General features: G+C 37.6%; 3 protein-coding genes across 3 annotated transcripts; 2 read left to right on the forward strand and 1 right to left on the reverse strand.

The window, feature by feature from the left end:
- The first annotated feature begins 1,587 nt into the window (after nucleotides 1–1,587).
- On the forward strand, nucleotides 1,588–5,739 carry LOC144647397 (uncharacterized). Its single transcript, XM_078507203.1, has 2 exons — nucleotides 1,588–3,192; nucleotides 5,357–5,739. The coding sequence occupies exon 1, from the start codon at nucleotides 1,687–1,689 to the stop codon at nucleotides 2,524–2,526; it is 840 nt and encodes a 279-aa protein (XP_078363329.1). The 5' UTR covers nucleotides 1,588–1,686; the 3' UTR covers nucleotides 2,527–3,192; nucleotides 5,357–5,739.
- A 1,955-nt stretch (nucleotides 5,740–7,694) lies between these two features.
- LOC144647370 (A-kinase anchor protein 10, mitochondrial-like) lies at nucleotides 7,695–19,123 on the reverse strand. The gene is made up of 12 exons (XM_078507172.1): nucleotides 18,916–19,123; nucleotides 17,086–17,196; nucleotides 16,835–16,887; nucleotides 15,802–16,705; nucleotides 15,588–15,672; nucleotides 15,240–15,363; nucleotides 14,524–14,666; nucleotides 13,833–13,977; nucleotides 13,352–13,590; nucleotides 12,928–13,013; nucleotides 9,828–9,880; nucleotides 7,695–9,607 (listed from the first exon to the last, which is right to left on the reverse strand). Exons 1-12 carry the CDS (start codon nucleotides 18,947–18,949, stop codon nucleotides 9,521–9,523), a joined length of 2,064 nt encoding a protein of 687 aa, XP_078363298.1. The 5' UTR covers nucleotides 18,950–19,123; the 3' UTR covers nucleotides 7,695–9,520.
- Nucleotides 19,124–19,257: 134 nt separating this feature from the next.
- LOC144647354 (LHFPL tetraspan subfamily member 7 protein-like) lies at nucleotides 19,258–23,344 on the forward strand. The gene is made up of 3 exons (XM_078507157.1): nucleotides 19,258–19,551; nucleotides 21,072–21,476; nucleotides 22,041–23,344. Exons 2-3 carry the CDS (start codon nucleotides 21,074–21,076, stop codon nucleotides 22,262–22,264), a joined length of 627 nt encoding a protein of 208 aa, XP_078363283.1. The 5' UTR covers nucleotides 19,258–19,551; nucleotides 21,072–21,073; the 3' UTR covers nucleotides 22,265–23,344.
- The last annotated feature ends 604 nt before the right edge of the window (nucleotides 23,345–23,948 follow it).

Consider the following 23,948-nt stretch of genomic DNA (forward strand, 5'->3'; position numbering starts at 1 on the left):
AAATTTGCCTCGTCCAGACTCCATTGGGAGGGAAACAGGACCCGAAGGACTTGCAGGTCCACGTGTATTCAGTAGTTGTTTTCATAATTTGATCTCACAAGTATATCCTTGAGAGACCTACCCCATTTGTATGATATTAGCTAATGTTCTTTGAATACTTTTTTTTGAGCAATGGTTGTTGTTCTATTCGAATGTCAGTTTTTCATGATTATATTTTTCAAGTTTAATACTACCGGGTGGTATTGCGTTACAAAGGGCAGATGTTTTCGTTTGTTTTAGGTTTTGGTTGGAAAGCCTGCTTTCTGTTTTAAAAATAACTTCCGCGAGAGTTCATTGGACTCTGAGACTTCCTGGGTAATCTATCTCGATAAATGTGATTGAAAGTGCTTGATTTTCCCCTTTAATAAATGCTGTTTTAGAGGCCTTTCCTTTGATGAAACCTGTCTTGACTCCTGGTGGGTGACATGTAAGAAAATAAATAAACTGAAATGTTTCAGTGGGCTTGTCGTGAGTGCATATGTCAAGCATTTTTCGCCTTTGTAAACGCTGGTTCCAAGAAAAGTAGCTTCCGTATCAGTTATTTCAGCCGTGAACTTAATAGTGAGGCGATGGTTATTTACTTGATCAATGAACTGAGTTAAAACCGCTGGTGGTGGTGGTAGTCCTTCCCAAGCGAGAGGTTTGAATGCGCTTTGGCTAAGAATTTCCGTTACGACTTTACCCATAAGTATATTGGCGAGTAGAATCATGCACAAGGGGCCAAGAAATTGTAACGTGCCGACCGCGACTGATGGAAGGGGAGGAGGGGGGGGGGGGGTGCGGAGGTGTGGGGGAGAAGTAATTTGGCGCAAAAAGTTTAACAGTGTTTGATAAGTCAGGGTTTGGACCCCTCCACTAAAACATTCCTGGATCCGCCCACGATTTTATTGATAACATCATCGTTTGCCGGGGTATATGGAAACCCTTCGGGCTTTTACAAGAGCCCCCATTTATTAATAGTTTCTACTTACAATCAGGTATCATGATAACCTAATAACATACGCGTGATCGGCGCTGTTGCGTGTCCGACGGTGCATTTCAGATGGTAACCGATTTAAGATAGAGCAAGTTTAATACGCAGCGATGATTGTATTTACACGCGTTTAAAACTGAAAGCTGTCATTCCACTTGACCTGGCACCGGTGTGAGAGCACAACACTTTAAGCGGCATGTCAACATTGCTCGTGTTATCAAGGCTATCTACCCCAAAGACAGCACAAGATAGACCTTCTTCTTGACATAAATTTAGAGATAAAAATTGCAATGATAATTTCAATATGCGTTCTTGCGTTATGATTTTTTTGAAAGCTGACAAAAATTTCTTTGCTATAGTCCAAAATATTTTACTTCCCTGGGTGCATAACTGAGGAAAACATTCTTTTTAGTTCTTTTTGTTTGTTTGTTTTTTTGTCACATTCACCACTGGAGAGCCTTGCGTGTCTCAGTTTGCCGACGGCAAACTCCACAATCACTTTTTTACGAAGTTTTTAGAAACACCGGATGAAATTCCAGTGATGTTTTGAAAACGGACTCTTTTGTTTTGACATTTTGTAAAGGCGGGCTTCTTATTCAAAGGCTCCTCATCTTGCCGCTTCTTCATTACCGATATCTCAACTGGCGGGCTGAAGATTTCAGATCATCAGCGCGATGAGGAATACACTTTCTTGCAGATTCTGGTTGCTTTTAGCCTTAGATGTTACAGTTAACTTAGCTTTGACAGCCTTACGTGCAGAAGCCCAAGAGAAAGGTCGCATCAACAGTTCGTTATCTATCCTGGCTGGCGATCGGTGCTTGACTCAGGGTCTCAACTTGCAGCGTAATGTGTCTAACGTTGGAAAGACCATTTTAGCCGAGTGCTCGTGCATGCACTTTAATACGCGGCTTTGCACAGTTTGGAAACTCTTAAACAAGACATCTCATCTAAAATCACACATCAAAGTATTTACTAAGTTCAACAAAGGTTTTATAGGTCGTGCTAGGCCGGCAGCCGCGACAGGAACATGCCAAGACTACACAAGGACTATTAACAAACTTTACGGAAGTGATCAGGAACTCAGCTATTCCACAGCTCAAAAGGCCAAGGATTATTCGATTGATTGGAGATTCTGTGACGACATGCATTTGAAAAACGGCATTGGCTGCAACTACACCATTCAGGTTCCGACCAACTTCCAGAACAGCTCCGGTGTCCAAGAGAAGATTCATTATTGCGTTCCCTCTTTCACAAACGCATCCCAGCACTTGCAAGTCGGCAAGATGTATCAGTTAGACATCGAAAAATGCCAACTAACTGCTGTATCTGAGATTGCTATAAAAAATGGTTCTCTATCTACCCTGTTATTTCCTGTGAAGACCCGACCCCAGCTAGATGTTACCATGAGCACCACACCGGAATGTAGAAGAAAACGAAGCGGTGGAATGTTTTTATCAGGAAACGATGTCCTATACACTGCGCCATTGGCGGCTCTACTTTTGGGGATGTTTTAGGTATTGGAATCCTTTGAATGAAGTCTTCACCTCTGTGATACTGTCCATAAACACTCTCCAAACACTAGAATTTCCTCTGATGTAATATTACATTCTTCAAAATTGTTTGTATAAAAAAACAGTTAAATACCGATAACTTACTCCCGTTCTCCTCCAGGTTATGTCTTACTCACTTTACCCTCGATAACTGGAACCTTTTCGATTTCCCTTGAAGGTTCGAGATATCGAGATTCAACTCACTGTATTATACATTCGTTATCGGGTAATGTAAAATTTCATACGATTTTGCCACCTCTCGCATATCGCTATTATTTACTTGTATCGAATTTTGTTATTTGTTGACTTACACCATTATAGGTGGGTATTGACCCTGCTGGTCCGGACGTAGTTATTTTGAATAATTCGCAGTGGGCGAAACATCTAATGTGAGTTCATTTAAAAAAGCATAAACAAACCCTAGCCCAGTCCCTGTACTGACTCTACTCAGTTCCTACTAGAGTCTGTCTGTGCTCAATCACTATATAGGGCGGGGCAGAGAGAGTTGTGAGAGTAGACTAGAAAGACGTTCATACGACGAAAGGAACCTTAGCTAATAAGAACAACTTTCGTAAGGAAACATTGGCAAAGGTAGTCGAACACACATAGAGAGCAATACATTAATTAAAAGTACCTTATTACATGAAATTTTCGCGACATGTTAATTTCGCGATTTTAAGGTGCGCGTATTTCGCGTCACTTAAGGTGGCCCGCGGGTATTTATGAGGCTGACAGTTCCCTTTTTTAAGCGCGTTTTAAAACGGGAAAACGTGAGGCGATTGCTTAGATTTTTGAGAATCTGAAAAAATAATGCTTAAATTATATAAAATGATAAATTTTATGGCGATCAAACGCGATTTGTTAAAGTTATGAGCGATTTTTGGAAGCCTTCGTTTTTAATAAAATGCGATTATTTTGAAAATGCCACGGTGAATTTTTCTGTAATTACCCCAAAACGCTGCCAAACAGTTGAAGTTTACTCACAACAACTTACAGGAAAATCCACTCCGTAGATTTCCTGAACGAGCGACATCTTTATTTTGCCTTTAAAAACTGTTGTGTTATGCGTCTGACTTGACCGTCGCATAAATTTGATACTTATACTAACCCAGTACCAGCCAGTTTTGAGTCTGATGTCACCTTAATCTTGTGTGTAAAAGTTAAAAAGATCGTGTATATACATCAAATGTTAGCAGTCAATAAAGATGGATGGTTTTCAGTCGAATTTTTGAAAATATCAAACAAATGACGTTATTTGGAATTGCGGAAAATTTGTCGATTTGTTTTTCATTTTTTTAAAGCTGCAGCTAGAACAGGATATTGCAAAGATTTGTGCCGGTTTCAGTGTGTTCCTATCATACGGTTTGAAGAATTTCGGTCGCAAAGTCGGGTACATTTGCTTTCCAAGTTCTAATCGCTTTGTAAACCTCGCATTTCGAATGAAATTATTCTGTTGTTGTTTGAAGAGAGGTGTTACGGAGTGGATTTTCCTGTAAGTTGCTGTGAGTAAACTTCAACTGTTTATTTTTTCAGATTCTCAAAAATCTAAGCAATCGCTTCACGTTTTCCCGTTTTAAAACGCGCTTAAAAAAGGGAACTGTCAGCCTCATAAATACCCGCGGGCCACCTTAAATTTCGCGATTTAGCGAAAATTTTGTATTTTGAATCACTTTAATTTCGCGTTTTTAAGACGCGATGTGTATTTCCTTAGCAATATAATTTGACATGTCCTTGAATAAAATAAAACGACTTTATCAAATGAATAATAACGTCAAATGTAACAAAAAAAACACAACTGCGAGGCTAAGGGCGCGATCCATTGAGCCAAAATTTCCGGAAATCTCGGTTCAAAACTGAATGGATCGGTCCGGTCCGACCGGAAAAGTTTCGGAAAAAGAGATCCACCTTTCGAGGAGGACCACTTTTCTGGTTAGATCGGTCCGATCGGAATTTGCCGTTCCATTTGACCATCCGCTTCCCCAGTGCCTCTCTGTCGTGCTCCAGAAGCAACATGGCCGAACAAAATTACTTTTAACCAGTGGCAGCTACGGGCATTGACTTGTGTATTATGTTTTTCTCGTTTCACAAGGCTAGTTTATATCCTTAAACATGTTTCCATATCTGCGACGATACGTTTTGTACGGGTATTTGTCCAGTTTGTAGGAGAGAAGTTCGTAAATATCTCTTGTCGAGTGAAAATGAAGCTTACATGGAAATATCTCAAAAGATTGAACTCAAACTAATTGTAAATAGGGTAAGTTTACTTCTCCTTAATTGTGAAGCAGCTTGCTGGTGAAAACTATGTCGTCGTTGTTTTACAGGATATTAAGAATTGTTTTAAATTGTCTGTTGACTTGAAATCGTCGAGTGACAAACAAGAGTCGGACCGCAAACTCGCCATATCGACGTGCCTTGTTCAGTCAAGTGGAAAATACCGTTCCTTTCAACGCACGAAAATTTCGGAAATTCAAACCGGATTTTTTGGTTGAATGGATCGCGCCCTAAATGTCAACAGTAACAACAGCAGTTTTCATAGTGTCCACAAGAAGTTCATGCTTGTACGTGAATTACTGTTCTTGAGTCAATTGAGGACGACCTCCATTTACATTGAAAATTCCTTCCTTCAGTGGTACTAAACTCATTCTTTCTTGATTATTGACATAATGCGAGTCACTTAATTTTCGCGTCATGTTATGTTCGCGACACTTATTGTTCGCGTCACTTTAATTTCGCGATTTTTTTTTAATCGCGCAATTCGCGAAATTAACGTGTCGCGAAAATTTCATGTAATAAGGTAACTTAAAATGTTGAGACATGTGGATAATTCAGTACTCAAAGGCTCGTAACAGAGCTCGCATGACTGCTTCAAAGGAACTTCTAGGTAGTGTTTACGTGCGTACCTTATGGAGGGAGCCAATCGGAATTTTGGTTGGGATGCACCGCGCACTTCGGTAGCTTGACTCCACTGGGATTGTAAAAAAGAGAAATAGTAAAATAGAACGGAAAAAGTCATTACCTGTTATTACAGGTATAAACGAGATTTAATGGCCATTTATTTGTACTGTCTCGTTCTTTAACAAAATGGAAACCAGCTTAGTTTGATATCAGTCTCATCCCCAGATCTCTCTCTTAGTGTTTTTTTTTTCTCCTGGACTTGCGGAAGAGTAAGAGCATACAGTCACTCTCTTTTAACGGACACTTCTATAAGACGGGAACCTTGCCGTTTGTTCAGTCATTTTATTGCAACTAAACGGCACCTTTTTACGACGGACAACGGACAGTTGACAAGTGTTTTCTTTAGTGAATACTTCAAAACGAAAACGTAGGAGCTGAATTAGACTTGTTTCAAGTCGCTCGTGCAGGAGACCGCTGGATACGGAAACGGAGGGCGCGCGCAGGCATGAGAAACAAAATGGCTGAGGATCGTTGAGGAACGAGCGACTTGGCTCACCTGCAGCGCGCCAATTCTGAAATATGGCGTCACCGGTGGATTTTTCCACCGGTGACGCCATCGAGATTATGTCAATCATATTGTATTGCGCGCGAACTTACTGAGCGCGCTGTGCCCGCCAACTTAGCGCGCGCTGCTCGCGAGACAAGCTTGCGTTTAACTTTTCAGCTCTTGAGTAGACTTGTTTCCTTCTCACATCGGCAGTTAAACCAGTTTTAGAACAAACAACACAAATGTCTTTTTTTGTGCATGTCCCTTTTAAATCTTACAGAAATTAGAGAGCCATCAAGGGCCTTAAGTATGATTTCCCACAAAAAGAGAAGAAAATCGCAATTTTAACACACGCCACAGCGCGCGTCAGCTGCACACGGCGCACGAAACTGACGTCAATACGATAAAAGAAACCAATTCAGTGCACTCCTGGTGCACACAAGCATGATGCAATTTTTCGCGGCAATAAACGTCAGCCAGAATCGATTTCCTGCAAGTGACACAAGTCGCTCGTTCCGAGCCATTCCTCGGTAAGTGTCGCGCGCGCGTTCACAGAAATAAATCCCGCGCGATTACAAAGGTGATTTTACTCAAGTGGTCTTTCTCGCTTGATTTCAAAGCGATTTTATTTAAGTAACTATAGATGCAAAGAAAAAACGAGCGACTTGGGGCAAGTCTAGAGCTGAATATTACAGCAAACTACTACTTGGGAAAGCAAGATTCGTATTACATAACCAAATACGTGACACCTTGTTTTTTTTTTTCCTTAAAGGCATGGGCACCACAGATGTTACAGAAAGGTCTCAACTTTTGTTTGAACAAGCGAAAACATTTTTTATTAGTTTAGTCTTCTTCCAGTTTGTACAGTTAAGTGTTTTGACTAGAAGCCATGAATATGTTTCAGTATGGAACATGTACTGCCCCCTTTTCAAAAGCAGCAAACTATTGATTGAAATAAACAAACGCGTCAGTTTTCTAATATTATTTTTGGTCTGGTCTATAGGTTTTGTGTGAGTAAACGATTTTTTAAACAGACTTACAACAAACATCTATTTATTGTGGATAGGTTCAGCTTTATAATTTCAGAATTACTGGTGTCATACGACGGTGTCCGTCTTAGAGAGAGTCACCACATGGAAGAATTCACGCAGTCCGGGGATAAGACAATCTTATCTTGTTATAACTGTACAATACCTACTTACTTTTAAACCGTGGACTATCGTATTTTGCTTTACTAACAAAAGAAAAAAAGATCTTTAACGAGTAAATTGCAAACAGCTTTTATATTAGTCTGGAGGTTCACAGGGAAGTTTGGTTTACTATCAAGCTAAGTTTCTCTCGTGACATGCATGGTTCACTGTTATTTGAAAATATAAGAAATCAAACAGTGATCAAATCAAGCGAGTGGGATGACTTGACTTTTAACTTAACAAAAAGCAATTTTGTACAATATTATCACTATAAAATTGAATATGGTAACCAATGAACTCATACGGGCATATTTGAGGTTAGATTATCAACACCACAATATATCGACCAAGGCGTTAAGATTATTAAGTTAATACTTTAAGGGAATTTATTTTTAAAAAATTACATTCTACATTGCCTCAAAATGTCGAACTATAAACCGTAATTAATGAATTGTATTTAGTTATCTGTACATGACTGATCTACTATAACGTTTCTCTTACTTGTCATAATATCTGTGTCGAGTTAAAAAATAAAAGCCCAAAGACGACTTAAACGGTCTCTTGTTGTTTACACATACCCTTCTTACAAAGGCTATTAAGGTCAACTCGAACTCAGTTGCCCACTTTCTTCCGCAGTCAAAGCTTCAGCATGCAATCCTAAAGTGCTACAATGGAAGCCCTATAAAACGAACCCTTTATAACGAAGTCTCCGTATAAGCACACTGTATCTGGTAAGCAGGACTTTTTAAATCCAAATCTCAAGTACTTCAACTATTTTACTTTAGTGCACCATAAGGTGGAGTGATTAGTTAACGGAGAAACTAACTTCCCCTCCAGTCTAACCTTCGAAAGACTTTTTTTTTTGTCAGAGCTGACCATAACGATTTCGCAATAGCCTCTAATTGCTAGTTTTTACTCAGCATAAGTTCAAGCATAAACATAAGCACAGTTATAAGAACGAACACACTCACTAGCTCTCATTCTTCTTATGCTGTTCTCACAAGAAATCACCGCGACATAAACATAAGCGCGAACATGCTTATGCAACAGCGATTTCTAGTGCGGCCATTGTTAGTTGAACGAGTGCCTTCGTTCTTTTCATGCACTTATGCGTATGCATAGTGAAAACCAGCCTTAAATGAGTAGCGTGAGCACACTATTCAGGAAAGGAAAACAAACCATGGCTTACTGCTCCAGAGCAATCCCTTATTAATATTTTCTAAATAAAGAAAGATTTCCTGTATTCAGTGTTAAAAAGTTCTAAGTTTTTATATGCGGTAATCTCTTTTCATACTAAGCCTAATTTCTTTCTCTCTCCGACCATTTTAACATGATTTTTTAAATGCTTTTATATGTCATTCTTTTCATGTTGCATGGTATTTTGTTAATGTTATTAAGACGCTTTCCGCTGAACGCTGGAGCAATAAAGGCAAAAATAAACTTATCAAAAAGACCTCATAGCATGGTCACAGTTTTAATACAGTCAAGAAGAACCTTTAGTCAAGAAGAAATGTTAGCTCTTAAGCTAACCCCGCGAGTGAAAGACGAATTTGAAGTTCTCCATATTTGAAATGGAAGTTTCTTTTGAGGTTTTACATTAACTTACTCGAGAATACTTTAGAATTTAATAGCGGAGTCAATTATAGATAGATAGATAGACAGACAGACAGACAGACAGATAGACAGACAGACAGACAGACAGACAGACAGACAGACAGACAGACGTAGATAGATAGATAGATAGATAGATAGATAGATAGATAGATAGATAGATAGATAGATAGATAGATAGATAGATAGATAGATAGATAGATAGATAGATAGAAGTGAATTACCGTGAGAAGTTTCACACTGTAAAAATGTTGGTGTTCTACGAGTAGATTCTTGGTAATTAATTCTTCCACTTATTGCTTTAACTTTCAGCGGAACTCATCTTAAAAGCTAACAGCTTTGTTCCAAAGCCATTTACCCATTTCTTGGAGGTTCAAAATGTTAATTTTCTTACTTATTAAAGTACAGCTCTTTTCATGTTATTCCTGATAATTTGTTGACACATCAAGGTATCACCGTCTAGTTGACAGTTTCTGTATTCTCTGTATAACACGTGCATTATTGTAAGGACAATTGAATTATTGAACATCCAGGAATTAAGTGTTATAATAATATACAAAGATCTGCGTCTAGATTTCTATCATGTTACTTGGTAACTTGGGATCTAACTTCATTACTTATTTTATAGAAACAAAAGAAACTTGACACGCCTGCCATGTTTTGATGAACTCCATCCAAACTCACGACCTCCAAAGATTGTATTTAAGGTATATTATCATCTTGGATCAAAAGACATAGCTTGTTCATTTTTGACATCCTCAATGATCATTTTAGCAATTTTCCACGCCATTTCTTCTTTAGCCTGTGACAAAAAGCAACAAAAAGTCATCAAAAACAATATACAGGGTGTACTTGTTTAGTATTTAAATGTTTTGAACAGGCACCATTTTTCTATAGTGTTTAGTTATAGTTACATGAACGATGATGATGAATATAATGATGATGATGATGATGATGATGATGATGAAATCTGTCTGTATTGCTATACATTCTACTGAACTAACTGATGTTATATTTCATACCTTATCCTCCCCTCCTGACACCAACTTTCTCATGGCCTTTCCTAGTTTTGTAGCTTTAAGAAAAACAGTCAATCGGTTAATCGATCAAACGTCTATACTTAAGGTGGCTCATAATGGTTTAGTCAGAATTAGAAATGTCTGCCTTTGGTATTCTATCACAGCAGAGCTATACCAATAACGTTAAGGAAAATCTTTTAGCACAAACGTGAATAAGATTTACCAATGAACAATTTGAGGTCAACGTGACGTCAAAATCTGTTTCCATGGCAACGTCATATGAGGTTAAAGATACACTATTTTGGACCTTTTGAGGCTAATAACTCAAAAACTACTCCGACGGTGAAAGTTTTTCTTTTTCACATATTTTTATCCAACTGACAAAATAAACATTTTGGCAAAATTTTAAAGAAATCTGTCAAAGGATTTGGAGCTACGTTATTTTTTGCATAAATGTAAGGTGGCTCTGAACATTTCTGACAGAATTTTTTAAAAAATTGTCAGATCGTTTCTTTTGTCCCTTAGACAAAAATAATATGAAAAACAAAAACTTTTAGCGTCTAGTTTTAGAGTAATTTGCCTCAAACGGTCAAAAATAAGGTATCTTTGACCACTTTTTTAGTTTCCATGGCAACGAATTTTGACGTCACAGTGACTCCAATTTGTTTATTAGTAAAACCTTCAAAAGGAAGTTTGGAAAGTTAAACCTCAACATTACAGGTGTTGCAGCAATAGATTACCAAATACGGGAATATCTAAACTATTTTGAGCCACCTTTACCTCTGTTTACATTTACAGTCGGGTGACAGTTGTTTCACATAGTGTCCACAATTATCTTGCTAAAGCTTACACCCTTGACACTTAAAGTATTTATTTTGTTATGTTTATTTTATTAGTCGGTTGGTCACTACTATTTTCAGTCATGTTAATGTACATTTTTCGAAGACTCCCCTCCCTGTGCAGGTTCAAACATTAAGAAAGTAAACAAAGACGTTTCGATCAAAATGCTTCAGCCTTTGTCGGTTTACTGCTGACAAGGCAGCAACAAAACAAATCGTCCTTGTTAAGTTTGTTATTAGTGCTGTGCCTAACCTTATGCCAAAGTCAGCGTCAAACACTTCTTAACTAACTGCAAATTTAGCATTTTTTGTTTACAAATTTCATTTGTGGCCATTTAATTACCCATACAAATAGTGGCACGAGATAAAATATAAAACCTACCGGTATATGACAGGTACTGTTATCGAACTTTGTTGCATGCTATGTTATGAAGCTAAGGATAAGGATTTTTTTTAACTCCTGACTAGGACTTGAAACTGGTGGCTATAGTGACTAACACATTGGTCACTCTTACTATTACATCTTTAGTTAAACAAGTTTAAAACAATTCCGAATTAGAAAGATGTAATGTTCATCATGTCACGAGCCTGGGACAAAGAAATAATCCCGAGAGGAAGGAGGTTGATATGTGACACATGTCCTGCATACTGCTAGGATCAGCAATGGCCTTGCTCACCATGAGTTTCTCTCTAGCTCAGTGAATAGAGCACACTTGTAGTGTTTAGGAGGTCAAGGGTTTGATTCCCCTTGTTGACTTGGATTTTTGTCTTTGTTCCATGCTTGTGACATTATGAATGTTATATAATTCTCACTTCTTTACTGAGCTTAAAATTCATCATCTTTCTTTACTTATCGATTCTAAATGAGATACGTAAAACTAGAGCCAACACTTTGCACAACATTACATGACACTAGTGACTATGTGCATAATATTTGCAAGGAAATACAGCTATATCGCCCCCTATATACATTTTTTACATGGCACCCCTGTATGCATTGTGCACTTACAAAAATAATATTACCGTGCAAGTTGCTCCTAAGATACTTATGCATCAGTCAATTGAAACCCCAGCCCCCGACCCCCGGGACTTACCGGGGAATTTTACATTTACCAAGTGTTAAAACCTGGCTTTTTACCCTGCCATAGGGGTCAAGACGTCTGTTAAAAGCCCTGCTACAAACCAAATAAAGAACCAACTCAAGAGCGACTTTCAGCAAAGACCAGGCAAAAATCTTGATTTCTTTTGTTGCGGAAGTTGAAAAATCTATTTCTTTCATTTATTGTTCATCATATATAGTTAGAAGATAGGAAAGAAACCCAATGTAGTTTGTTTCCACAAAAAGCCTTTTACTTTGAGAAAAATAAGAATTAATCGTTTTTCGTAGTGAGAGTCACAAGTTTGCAAATTTCAAACCCGAAATTAGCTATTATGAACACACCTGTCGGAAGAAAACGTATTTCAGCTTTTATTGACCATCAACTTCAGCCAGTAGCACAGAAACAAGCTTTGTGCAACAGACTTTAATAATTTTATTGAGAAGATTGCACTGCCTAAACAGCCTAAAAAAGCCTTACCTGTCTCATAAACTTCTCGTACCTAACAGGTTTTTTGAGACGAAGCTAAGATGCTCTGAGTCTGATCTTTCAAGAAAACTCGTTCCAATTCCGGCAGTGGAAAAGATAATCTTCAAACCCATCCAACAGTCATGGCACGAAAATCGCCGTAGCTTCTGCTAACATCCTCATGGCCAAATTAGATGCACGATATATTTAGAAAAAGTAGCAATAAACCTATCCTTTGGAAACAATTCATTGACGACGTCTATCAATGTGGGACATAAGAAGAGACAAAATAGAAAAATTATTTTCAGTTTCAAAAGGCAAACAACTTTCACCCTACGATATAATTCAAGACTGAAATCTCAGAAACAGAAACTACTTTCTTTGAGACGATAGTGTACAAAGGTGGCAGATTCCATAAGAACGAACGAACATTTTGAAGAAAACATTTAGTCCTTCATGTTAAACCCCAGCTGTCGTCCCCACTTCAGGTGATCGCGTGCTGTTAAATCACCGCTCCACTGCCCCGGTCTACTGACATTTTGTTAAATCCACCGCCCACCGGGGCCAACGTGCCGTTAAAAAAGCGATAAATCCCTGCTAAGTCCTGGGGGTCGGGGGGCCGGAATTTCAATTGACTGATGCATTAATTTGCTCATCACGTTATAGGGGTAGATGTCCCATGTGGATGTGGTTGCATACCTGTAGAGGTACCATTGCCACTGTCTGGCTCAGGCTCAAAGATGGGCTCAAAAATTCCAAATTCATTGACTCTTCCCAGTGACAGTCTGGAACCAAAATCAAATAATTACCAGGTTATTACACTATGGTAGTTGACTGGAAAAAACAGTAAATGTTGTTACCAATCAATATCTTTGGCAATCAATAAATATTAACGGTAAACAAAAATAACCAATAAATTATACCATTGCTTGCTTTACAGCATAACAGAAATTACCACTGCTGACAATAAAAAGAATAGTTATTGATTTTTTTTTTCATCCTTTGCTGAAAGACAAAAAATTTTGGCCAAAGTATAGTGCACACAGATAGTGCTGGCTCCGTACCAGATGTCAAAACAACTTAGTTTTTGCCCCTTTTAACATCAACTATACAATTAACATACCCAGGATTAGGCCTTTGCCAAAGGGCATCTGGGTGCTCTGTAAGATCAGTGTCAGAGCCAAATGTTGACTTTACCAAGCGACTGTTTTCCTCACTCTGATCACCCAGGCTTCGAACATCATCTACACTGCCAACAGAAGCTGAGAGGGACTGGGAAGAATGATTGCCGCTAATGGAATTTAGCAACTCTGTGAGATAGTTGTAGTATACTTGACTTTTCAGGAAACTTGGAAAAAACACCTGAAATGTAATGATATACCTATTCAGTAAATATACCAGTGATACAGAATGAGATGCAGTCCCAGCCTCAGACTACATTATCTTGTAACCTTCAGTAATGGGATGAATCCCATAACGGGATACTGAATTGTGGTTCTAGCTACACGTACATGAACAATGTTTTGTTAAGGATTCATAAACCACAACTACTGACAGTCCCACAGGTGATCTCTCTTTGGGACAATTAAATGGAATATATGTACCTCCTCAAGAAGACAAAGGACATGTTCCATAGGATAAGTAAAGCACTCAGGTAGTGGTCCACCTTCACGGCATATACTGTTCTCGATTTCAATCCTTGTGATATCATCCACACCAAGAGGCACACTTGCCTGCATGGAAAAATACCTGCAATAGGGTACAACAACCAAGTAAAATAACTCACATTGTTGCACTTGTTGGACCACATTGAGGAGGACAAACACTAATTTGGTTACAAAGCACCTGGTCCAGTGCTAGAAGATAACATTTTCTCTGATCATTAATATTTTTCAAATGACAAAGAATTTAGACTTGTTAGATAATACATCACTGGGGTGAGAAAACTTGCTTTTTTGCAAACTTGCACTGATAACACAAACCAGAAATTGCCCAGTGTAGAGGGGACAAATAATCACAATAAAAGCAATGCATACTGCCTAACAACGAATCCCTACACAGTTCCAAAACCTGAAGAAAATTAAGCAAATGACATGCAACATTACATCCTTCCCTGCAACATTACCAGCATGTTGCAGACATCCCTGTTTCCAACATTTGCAGGAAGGAAATTGGACATGATCTATTGCTTATTGCTTATAAGTGAAACAAATAAGAATTATAGCAATAATTATCCCCAAATGTGACAGTTTAACTAAATCTTCTGGAATGGAATAAACAGAAATGAGAACTCACTTGTCATAAATGATCATAGCATCTTCCAGAGCATGTTGTGCATTGTACTGGTTATTTTCTATTTGTGATTTTAAGTGACACTGAAAATTATCAGCTGTTAACCAAAACTCCAGCATGTGTCGAATTCCTTCTTGCTCCAAGTACTGTTTAAGTACACAAACTCAATATTAGTCTGGTACAGTGGAACCTGTTTATTTTACAACCATCAGCCAACTAAACCTGATAAATAATTTGGGGATTCTTAAAAAAAGAAAATGACTGACTGGGGTTTTGCAAAGAAATGAGGCAGTGATTAAGTGGGGTTGTACATAGCAAATATTTAACATAATTTATGATATCTATTATGCTTCCTCTGATTTTGCTTGAATGACGCATATCTTGTCACAGTAATAAAGGAACTTAAACAGTAAACCAGCTGGACCCTGAAGTAAACAGGTATAAGTGCAAGCCTTGGGAAAACAATACTTTGGGTATAATGTCTGACAGCTGCAGCCTTCCAACACTCCCCTCCCCCCAATCATTAACTCTACTGACCCCAGGTCCCCCTCACTCATTCCTCACCCTCCTCTCCCTCTCCTTGTTCACGAACGCACATGCACCCTCCCTTGCCTTTTCCTTTAGGAATCCTTAAATCAATACACTATGTATTTTATTGACAAGAAACATACCGGTACATTTTGTCAACTGTACGTAAGATTATAACAAAAGCTACTTACCTCCATAAAGTAAAACATTGCATTTTGATTGTATAGAATGTCTGACAGGAACACTTTTCCACTTGTCAAGATGTCTATTTGATGCTTACAATAAAACGAACTGGTAAGAAATGCAGGGAAGTACCTATAGCAAGAACAAGATAATGCACTACATTGTTAATTTTGTTAATATTTTTTGATGGGCTTCCTGGGTAGAAAAAATGCATCTACATGGAAAAAGGAAACACAGAGACTGATGCAGGGCTTGAAATAATTAACGGGCAGGGGCCGACCGTTATTTCAAGCCCTGCTGATGTAGCAAGTGCATCAATAGCATAATGCAAAAAAAAGAACTGTAAGTCAACTTACATCCTCTCCATTACATCATATGCAAACCACTGGGCTGGCTGAAAAGAATCTGGACAAATCTTTCCATCTTCACTGCAGATGTTAACTGTTTGCAAATGACCAAATAAATGTAAAATACTATCAGGATCAAGTTGCACAAATGTACTAGAAATGAAGCGATGCACATTTAGTTTTACTGTTTCAAACGATTATCAATTTTGGTTGCTTTACTTACTTTCAACCTGACGTCGGATGGATTCCTCCAACCCGATTGGATTTGATGCCTCCAGTGAAATGTACTTGCTATAAATACTGACAGCATCTATAACAATACTTCTTGTCCTTCTTCGGCAAAACCAACGTTGTTCATGTTCAAAGTCTGGTGTCAAGTCAAAGGTAACTTTTGCTGATCGAATTTCTTTTTGGGTCCTAGTGTCATTATTGAAGCAATCTGTAGTTCCTTGAATGCTTTCCACCTTTGATTGATTATTTATGTCTATATTATTTAATATTCCATTTTGTAAATCACTACTAAATCCTCCCTCTTTATTGCTAGAACAGCTGGAATGACTATAATTAAAATTGCTATTATTAGAAATTTGTTTATCACCAAAACGATGTCCACAATGATCACATACATCCTTGTTTGATGTAGATGGGTTGATTATCTGTCCACAATTGTTGCATAACAACAAAACATCACTACTATTCTTTGCAGTGGAATCCCCAGAAGCCAAACTTGCTGGCTCATAGCCAGTGAAGTCACCAAACTCGTTATTGTCATCATCCAGAATTGATACATGATCTGCAGCTTTACTTGAATTACCACAAGCAGTAGGTTGATCCAAAGAATTTTCCAAGCTATGCAAATGTGATGAATTTGACATGGCGGGTGGATCTTCATCTGGAACAGCACTACTACTCTCACCTTTTGAGGATTTTAACCTTGACATAGAGTTAATTCTCAAGCGGTTGATAGTTGAAAGTCTAAATGTTTCTGCTGTTAGCCAGAAGTTCAACAAATTTGTAGCATTTTGCATTTGCATATACTCCATAAAATAAGGTAAAACACTGTCATCCATTAGGACTTCTACCAGGGTCTTGGACAATTGCGACTTTCTCCGAAATGTAGCCACACACTGAAAATGAAAAATAAAATTGATAGAGAACTGCACAAAATTGAGTAACTCGTTTTAATTTGATGAAAGTTAAAAAGAAAATTGAAAGGCCAAAGTAGAAAAAAAACCTTTAAGATTTCAGTTCCATACCTTTGCAGACTTCTTTCTTGAAACACTTGCTAATAACCTTCTGCATTCTTGAACTGTGGAGAGAAAACAAACTTCATGGTCACTAATAACAAAAAAATTCAGTTATTGCCTTTAGAGTTGATGAGAAATGTGCCAATAACAGCAAAGTTGTTGCAACAGAGATGCAAAGTTTGACATGGGCAAGTACACTAAGAAGCCATCTTTAAAAAGAAAAGAAAATACACTAAAGATGTTAAGGTTAAAGGACTCACTCCCAATCAGGTTATTTCTTCCATCTTTGTCTTCATGTGGTGTAGCTGGCTGGTTCTTGCTCTTTCCTTTGTTTTTTCCAGATTTAGAGGTCCTGCCTTTTGCCGGCTTGTCTGAAAGAGTGAAATGCAAACTTTAGCCATATATAAATAACCCTATGCTGGTCTGGATTTTTTTTTTGTGTGTGTGTTGTGGGGGGTGAGTGGGGTGGGAGGTGGGGAGAGGGGGTAGATGGCTCTTTTTTACTTGAAAATGGTGCAGTTCTTACACATGTACATGTATCTCACATATGATTGTCACATTATCACTGCTATTGAATAAACTAGATGCTATTCATAGGCAATTTCTTGATTTTTTTATTTAAATACCCGTACACTTTAAATCTAATTTTAATTATTAAAATGACCCATGGCATTCAAGCAAAGGGAATATTCTGAACAATTCCCTGGATTATGAAATAAGTCCTTCACAGCATAAGGTGGCCAACTAAAGATACATAATTTCTATGAATTTATTACTGCACGCTGCAGCATTAGCCCTGGCCAAACGGTAACGCAAGTGAACGCAAGTAATCACAAGTTAAACTTGCATACAGACTTGCATTGGTTGGCCAAACAGACACGTAAGTTTAGTCGCAAGTGCACGCAAGTTTGCAAAAAGCCATTTAAAATGCTTCGAGGTGCAATTCCGTATTTAAAGTAAACTGCAAAAAAATGCGTTGACCTGCATTGGGCGGCCAAACAGTGAGAAACTTGTGTTTACTAAGTGCAAATTTGATCTTGACTAAAGTGAACGCAAGTCAACACAAGTGTACACAAGTCAACGCAGGTGCACGCAAGTCCTGGCCAAATGGAGATGCAAGTAAATGCAAGTTATCAACTTGTGTCTACTTGCATTGCCATTTAGTCAGGCAAAACCAGCTATATTTAGTGGTAGGCTTCCAGGCCTGTTGGTTTTGTGCGTATTTTTAAAAAATTAACATTTACTTTTTTACACCATTGGATTGGCTGCAGTTGCCAAATAAAAAATGCTCACAAAAAATAGCTCTTGCATTGTCTGCAAGACCTATTTTTTGTGGCGTGGACAACAAAATCACAAAATTATGTTCATGTCCCATGTCCTATGTCCCATGTTTGCAAGTCTTTCAAAATGGTAAAAAAAATCTCCGAACTGATCTACAGTGTAGGTGTAAAATGACAAGAAACATTTGTATTTTCTTGACTTATCATTTTCAATTGTGTCTCTTTTATTTTCTCTTTTAAGAGATTTTGTCATTATGAGCAAACTCCTGGCGATTTGAAACTGAAAAATTTAATTGTCAATCAACGATATAAAAAAGTAAAATTATGATTCATACAATACTTTCAGGTGTACATGTGTACAAGTCACACCGGTGGTTGTTAACAAAATTAATGTAATTATTAACAACTGCATAAAAATGCATTTCTCATGCTAAGGACAGCTAGCTGGAGAAGCTCAGTTCATTTTGATATAAACCAAACAAGTGTTGGGTCAATAGGTACTGTTCACAGTAAAAAAAACACATAGAATAAAACGTTAATTAAATATAAATAGCCGCAGTGTTATTTGTGAATGCATGTTGATGCATAAAATTTAATCCAATACATGTACACGTTATGTAAACAAGCATAATGCCGGCCTTGCCATTATTTTGATACATAGGGCCGCATCAAGCAAAACAAAACGATTACTTTACTATATGAACTCTGCGCAAGAAAGTTCGGTAACGTGGAAAACGCTCCTTCGCACTGATAAATCACCTACGTAAAATGTACTGCACTGATAATTTCCCATGTACAGTGTAACTTTACCTTTGGCTGATGGTTTCCTTGAAAATCGCAGCATTCGAGCATCAAAATCTCGTCTATATCCTTGGCAAATAACGCTCGGTGTCCAGCGCTGAGTAGAAATGTGTCTTCATCGACGAAAACGTTCGGAAATGCGGCGATTTCCGCCTTATTTATATCTCAAAGTCAGCCATGACACTTTCAAAACTCTCCCATATTGTGTTGCACAACGATCAACGGCTGACCAACAAACGCAGGCGCAATTGACGTGATTACTGGATCGAGTGCTGCATTCTCTCGGCCAAAAAAATTGGGGAGGTCTGAGAAGACCAAGAACAAAGAATATAATGAAAAGTGACAGGTTGCAAGACGACCTCTGTCTTCGCGAAACAAAAGCTGGCGGGAAGTTCTTTGATCAAAATACCAAAGCGGCAACTGGAACGGAAATCCACGAATTTCAGAAAGCCACAATAGATCTCGATTGTTTTGTGATGAAAGTATTAACGAAAGTAGAACTTATTTTTCACTCGTGCGGATGATTGAGTCTGTTGAGCAAGACTTGTAATTAACAGGATATCGATGAATAAGGACTGCTGACACTGATTGTTTTTAAATTCACAACTTGGCCGTCAGCTGCTTTCAAACTGCAGGTTCGCAGAGGTAAGTGTTACGAATTAATGCTTGTGTGTTTGTTTTTAAGTGTTACGAGTCCAGTATTTTTAAGTTACTTCAACTGAATTGTGATACAACTATCTCCGCGGGTTCTCTATGCAGTTGCTGAAATTCAAATGTTTGTAAACCCTTCAGTGTCGATTTTTCGCGCAAATTCGAGGTCGCTTGAAGACCTCATTAACTTTGTAACTTTTATATGTGAGGTAAATTTAGCGTACGAGTTATTTAGAGTCTTTCATGCGTGCAAATGCGATTGGTAAATCGTTTTCACGTTATATTCGCTGCGTGTGGAACAAGGCACTCGAATCGAAACTAATCTTCTTTAAATAAACAACAGCTTCCTACTGCTCTTTGCCTGAAAATGTTCTGTGTTTCAATTCGCGTGCCAGTGTTCATTTCTCTGTGTGTCGCGTGGCTTGTTTGTAACATCGAAGCAATGAAATGTTTCCCGGAGTATTTCGATTCCTTTTGATGCGTGTGCGTCTTCTTATGCGTATGTTATCGTAGCGCGATGAAATTTGAGAAAGAAATTTGATTATCACATACTGATTTGAATTAATGGGATATCTTGAGAAAACTCTTAAATCTTCTCCACAATCTGACCACATTGTGAATCGTGGTGAAATATATCACCGAGTAACACAGGATTTATTCACGCGCGGAAAAAAGAAGGTACAATCTGAAGCACATAAAGCGAATGTTCTCATAAAAAAATCTTTTGGATGGTTCTTTAATTGTGGTTGAATACCTTGCTGTTTTAAATGGATTTATAAATAATAAATTCAGGTTTTTTTTCGAAGGTCCGAGCCGCTATATGGCTTTTTGCACTTTGTCGGCTTTCTAATGGCGGTAATCTGACAAACGCTTAGATCTTTGATTGTTCACTGTTTTCTTTAGCTCACTCACGCTCCAGATCAAAGCTACCAAAATATTATTTTATACAGCGCCTTCAATTAACAATTTTGAGGCGATTGAGAATAGGTAATGGCCTTTAGGCAGCAGGGGACATCACACCAATACAGGAGTGTTTAGAGTTTCAAAATTAATCCACCTGTCACTCCACAAATAAGCTTTAGAAAATCCCACTGAATGGAGTGATAATGCTTGATTTTGTTTACATTTGTTCTTGAAGCTAAATGTCCTGCACAAAGCTGTTTGTTCCACAGCTGCTGATGAAAATTTTACAACCCTGTTTGTAGTTGAAAAAGTTACAATACATTTTTTTATAAGATGTAAAATTGGTGGATTTTTCCTCAGAAAATGCTCTTGATTGACAAGGGCATTCATCTGAATTAGTAAATTCTTGCAATGGAACAATATTTTTGTAATCAAATGTAAATTTGAGATTTCAATCATAACAGACGTAACTTGATCTAGAAGCATTGAAAACGTCTGAAAAACATGGAAATTCCATTGTTGGGAGAATTAAGTGGAATTTCCTGTCAAAAACAATTTTACAATGCTTCTTCCTGTTGTTAATTTTGTAATGTTTTTTTCTTTTGTTGCAGATATGTCAGCCATTTCATTATTGTGGACAGTCATGTCCCTTGTTCTACTATTCACATGTTCTTTAGCGTTATTTTCGCCATTTTGGCATGAGCACATTCCTGATCCCATGTCAACAAACAACAGTGAGTCATTTGTAGCATTCGGACTGCTACGATTTTGCTTCCAAGAGCAATTTGTGACTTTGCAAGAGATAAATGCATGGGGAGACTCAAGATATTGCTCATTTTACGAAAGGATTTTTCCTGGAATTCCTTCTGTGTTTTGGAAAGGAGCTGTCAGTACTTATGCACTTGCACTGGTTTTGCTGTTAGTTGCCATACTGTTAGCGCATATTTCTTGTTGTCGTAAATTTCTTTGTGGGAAATCACTCTTCGCCATTGCTGGACTTATGCAGAGTATTGCAGGTAATAATATGAACTACCCAGACCTCAGTAGTGTTCATAATATTGATGGTTATTTTGCATTCAAGCTGCTGCCTCGTGTCTTTTAAAGTTATATCTTGACTACAGTCTTTAGTTGTAATTTTAGGGTACAATTCACATTTTGATCAGTCTTTAATTTTGACTTGAAACGTTTGACAGTGATTTTCCAAATGACTTTTGAAAGCGTTGATGATAAGCTAATGGCTTTAATTTGCGAGCTCTATAAATCCCAGTTCATTCTTAAATGACTATATTACTTATAGTAGTTGATATTAATATGATGATGTTGAACACAGGAAGTAAAATGAAATAAATGGCCCACTTTGTATTTTTGTAGTGCCACTAGTTGGCTGGGAGTGTAACTAAATATAAAACAGGTAGAAGAAATCCATTACAGTAATGAATAAATTAAAATAGCTAGTGGTCTGTTCATGTCATCTAGAATGATACGAGTTGTTTACATATATATGAGCCACTAATACTACTAACTATAATTACATATAAACATAATATTAATAATTAACAATAGTTTATTGTCTTTTGCAGTGGCTCTACTGTTTGTCAGCCTTATTGTGTACCCATTTGGTTTAGACTCTGCATTTGTAAAGGAGCAGTGTGGCTCTTCAAGTGGATTCTTCAACTCAGGGGCATGTCAAATTGCTTGGGGCTATATGCTAGCCATTGTCAGTTCGGCACTTCTCCTGTTCTGTCCAATCATTGCTTACCATCTTTCAGTTGCAACACCAAGATCAAAAGCAACTGTTGTTTAACTCGTAAGAACTCCACAAGAGTGGCTATTCTCTACTGCAAATTGTACCACATATTCACTACAGTCATTGATCTTTATACTCAAGCACTTTGATGGACAAACATTGTCAAAGAGTCATATTAACAAGGGGGATTCCAAGCTTTCCTAAACAGTGTTTATATATAAATGATGCAACTGTATCTTACTTCTTAAGTAGTCATGAATAAACCATAAGTATTCTGGTCAACCATTTACATATAGAATGTATGAAATAACTTACACAATGCAGGTATTTTTAGGGAATACTATACCTAGCTACCATGCGATGTTGTCAGTTCATTTAATAGTTTCAGATATTTGTAATATTTATGTTTATTTTTAAATACTCAGTTTACATTTTGTTATTTTGTTATTATAGTTACTAGCCCCCCTGTTTCCCTATTTTTATGCAGCTTGGCACCCTGCTGGCGACACTTCAGTAGGTACTGTCTGGCCCAGTAGCTGTTCAAAGAGCAGATTGCAGCTTATCAAGTAGACAAAATACTTTTATAAATAAATAAATTATTTATCTTTGCAATATGTAGAAAATGTTATCCAGTGGATAGGCCAGGTTTTCCAAATAGCAACAACTAACTACAACTTATTTTAAACTTTTTTATAACGAGCATATTCGATTATTGAGAATGTGAGAATGAAGTTTTTGATCATGTTAGCAGGAATATTGTGGAAAATGTATGATAACAGTAATGTTGATTCTGATCAGTTTTGGAACTTGGTGGAAGACCACAAGATAATGCATTTTAAATGTATTATTAAAATGATGCTTAATCAAAAATTGTAATATTAGGTGTGAATTACTCACTTAAAATTCATATAAGAATTAAATATTTCTATTGACAACAGGAATGTTTTCAAAATAATGTATAAATAAAATGGTAAGGTGATTTATCCCTTAGCAAGTCATGGCTTTTGGATAAGTGTATGTATACTTTATTCACACATACCAGTCACTCCATTCTTGTACATCTAGATTTTATGAACATGATTACCTAAAACAATTATTATAAACATAAAAAAGATGAAATAAAACTCCAGACCTGTATGTAGACGTGTTTTTGTAAAATATATTAACTAATTGAATCTGAAAACTGAATCAAGTCCAGCAGTTGTTTTTATGTTTTTATACTGACTTGTCCCCAGGTGACAATCGGCCAGTCGGTTAAGGTGGGAAAACAAGGGAGCACAGGGGTAGATGGTTAGGTAGTAAGCCGTGATCCCCCTTCCTGTTTGCACCAGTCTCACAATGCCAAGTGAACTGAACACTATCAATCCCATAAAGCAAAGCACGCTGTGCACGATCAAGGAGGAGCATGCCTGGAGACAAGGCAGGTTTTACGTGTGTTGGGGAAAGCAAGTAGCTTGCATCTGGGAAAACTCTCAAAGTTGGTGGACACGTGGGGTTGGGGGAAGGGGGGGGGGGGGTTGCCGATATAAATGTGGCAGAGGTTATTGTTAATACCGTGTAAATCAGGAGTTAAAATTTGTGGCTTGGACTAGTGCCACCAAGGGTGGTTAAATGTAAAATGACAAGTTGAGTTTTTCCTGTGAAAAATATGACAGGAACTGTTTACAGCTTGGTACCTCTTAGGGTGAAAATGAATTCTAGCAGAAACCAAGTTCCTATCACTTTTTTTCCTATCTTCGTT

This window comes from Oculina patagonica, chromosome 3, assembly GCF_052425735.1.
Source record: "Oculina patagonica isolate OP01 chromosome 3, crgOcupat, whole genome shotgun sequence".
NCBI lineage: Eukaryota > Metazoa > Cnidaria > Anthozoa > Scleractinia > Oculinidae > Oculina > Oculina patagonica.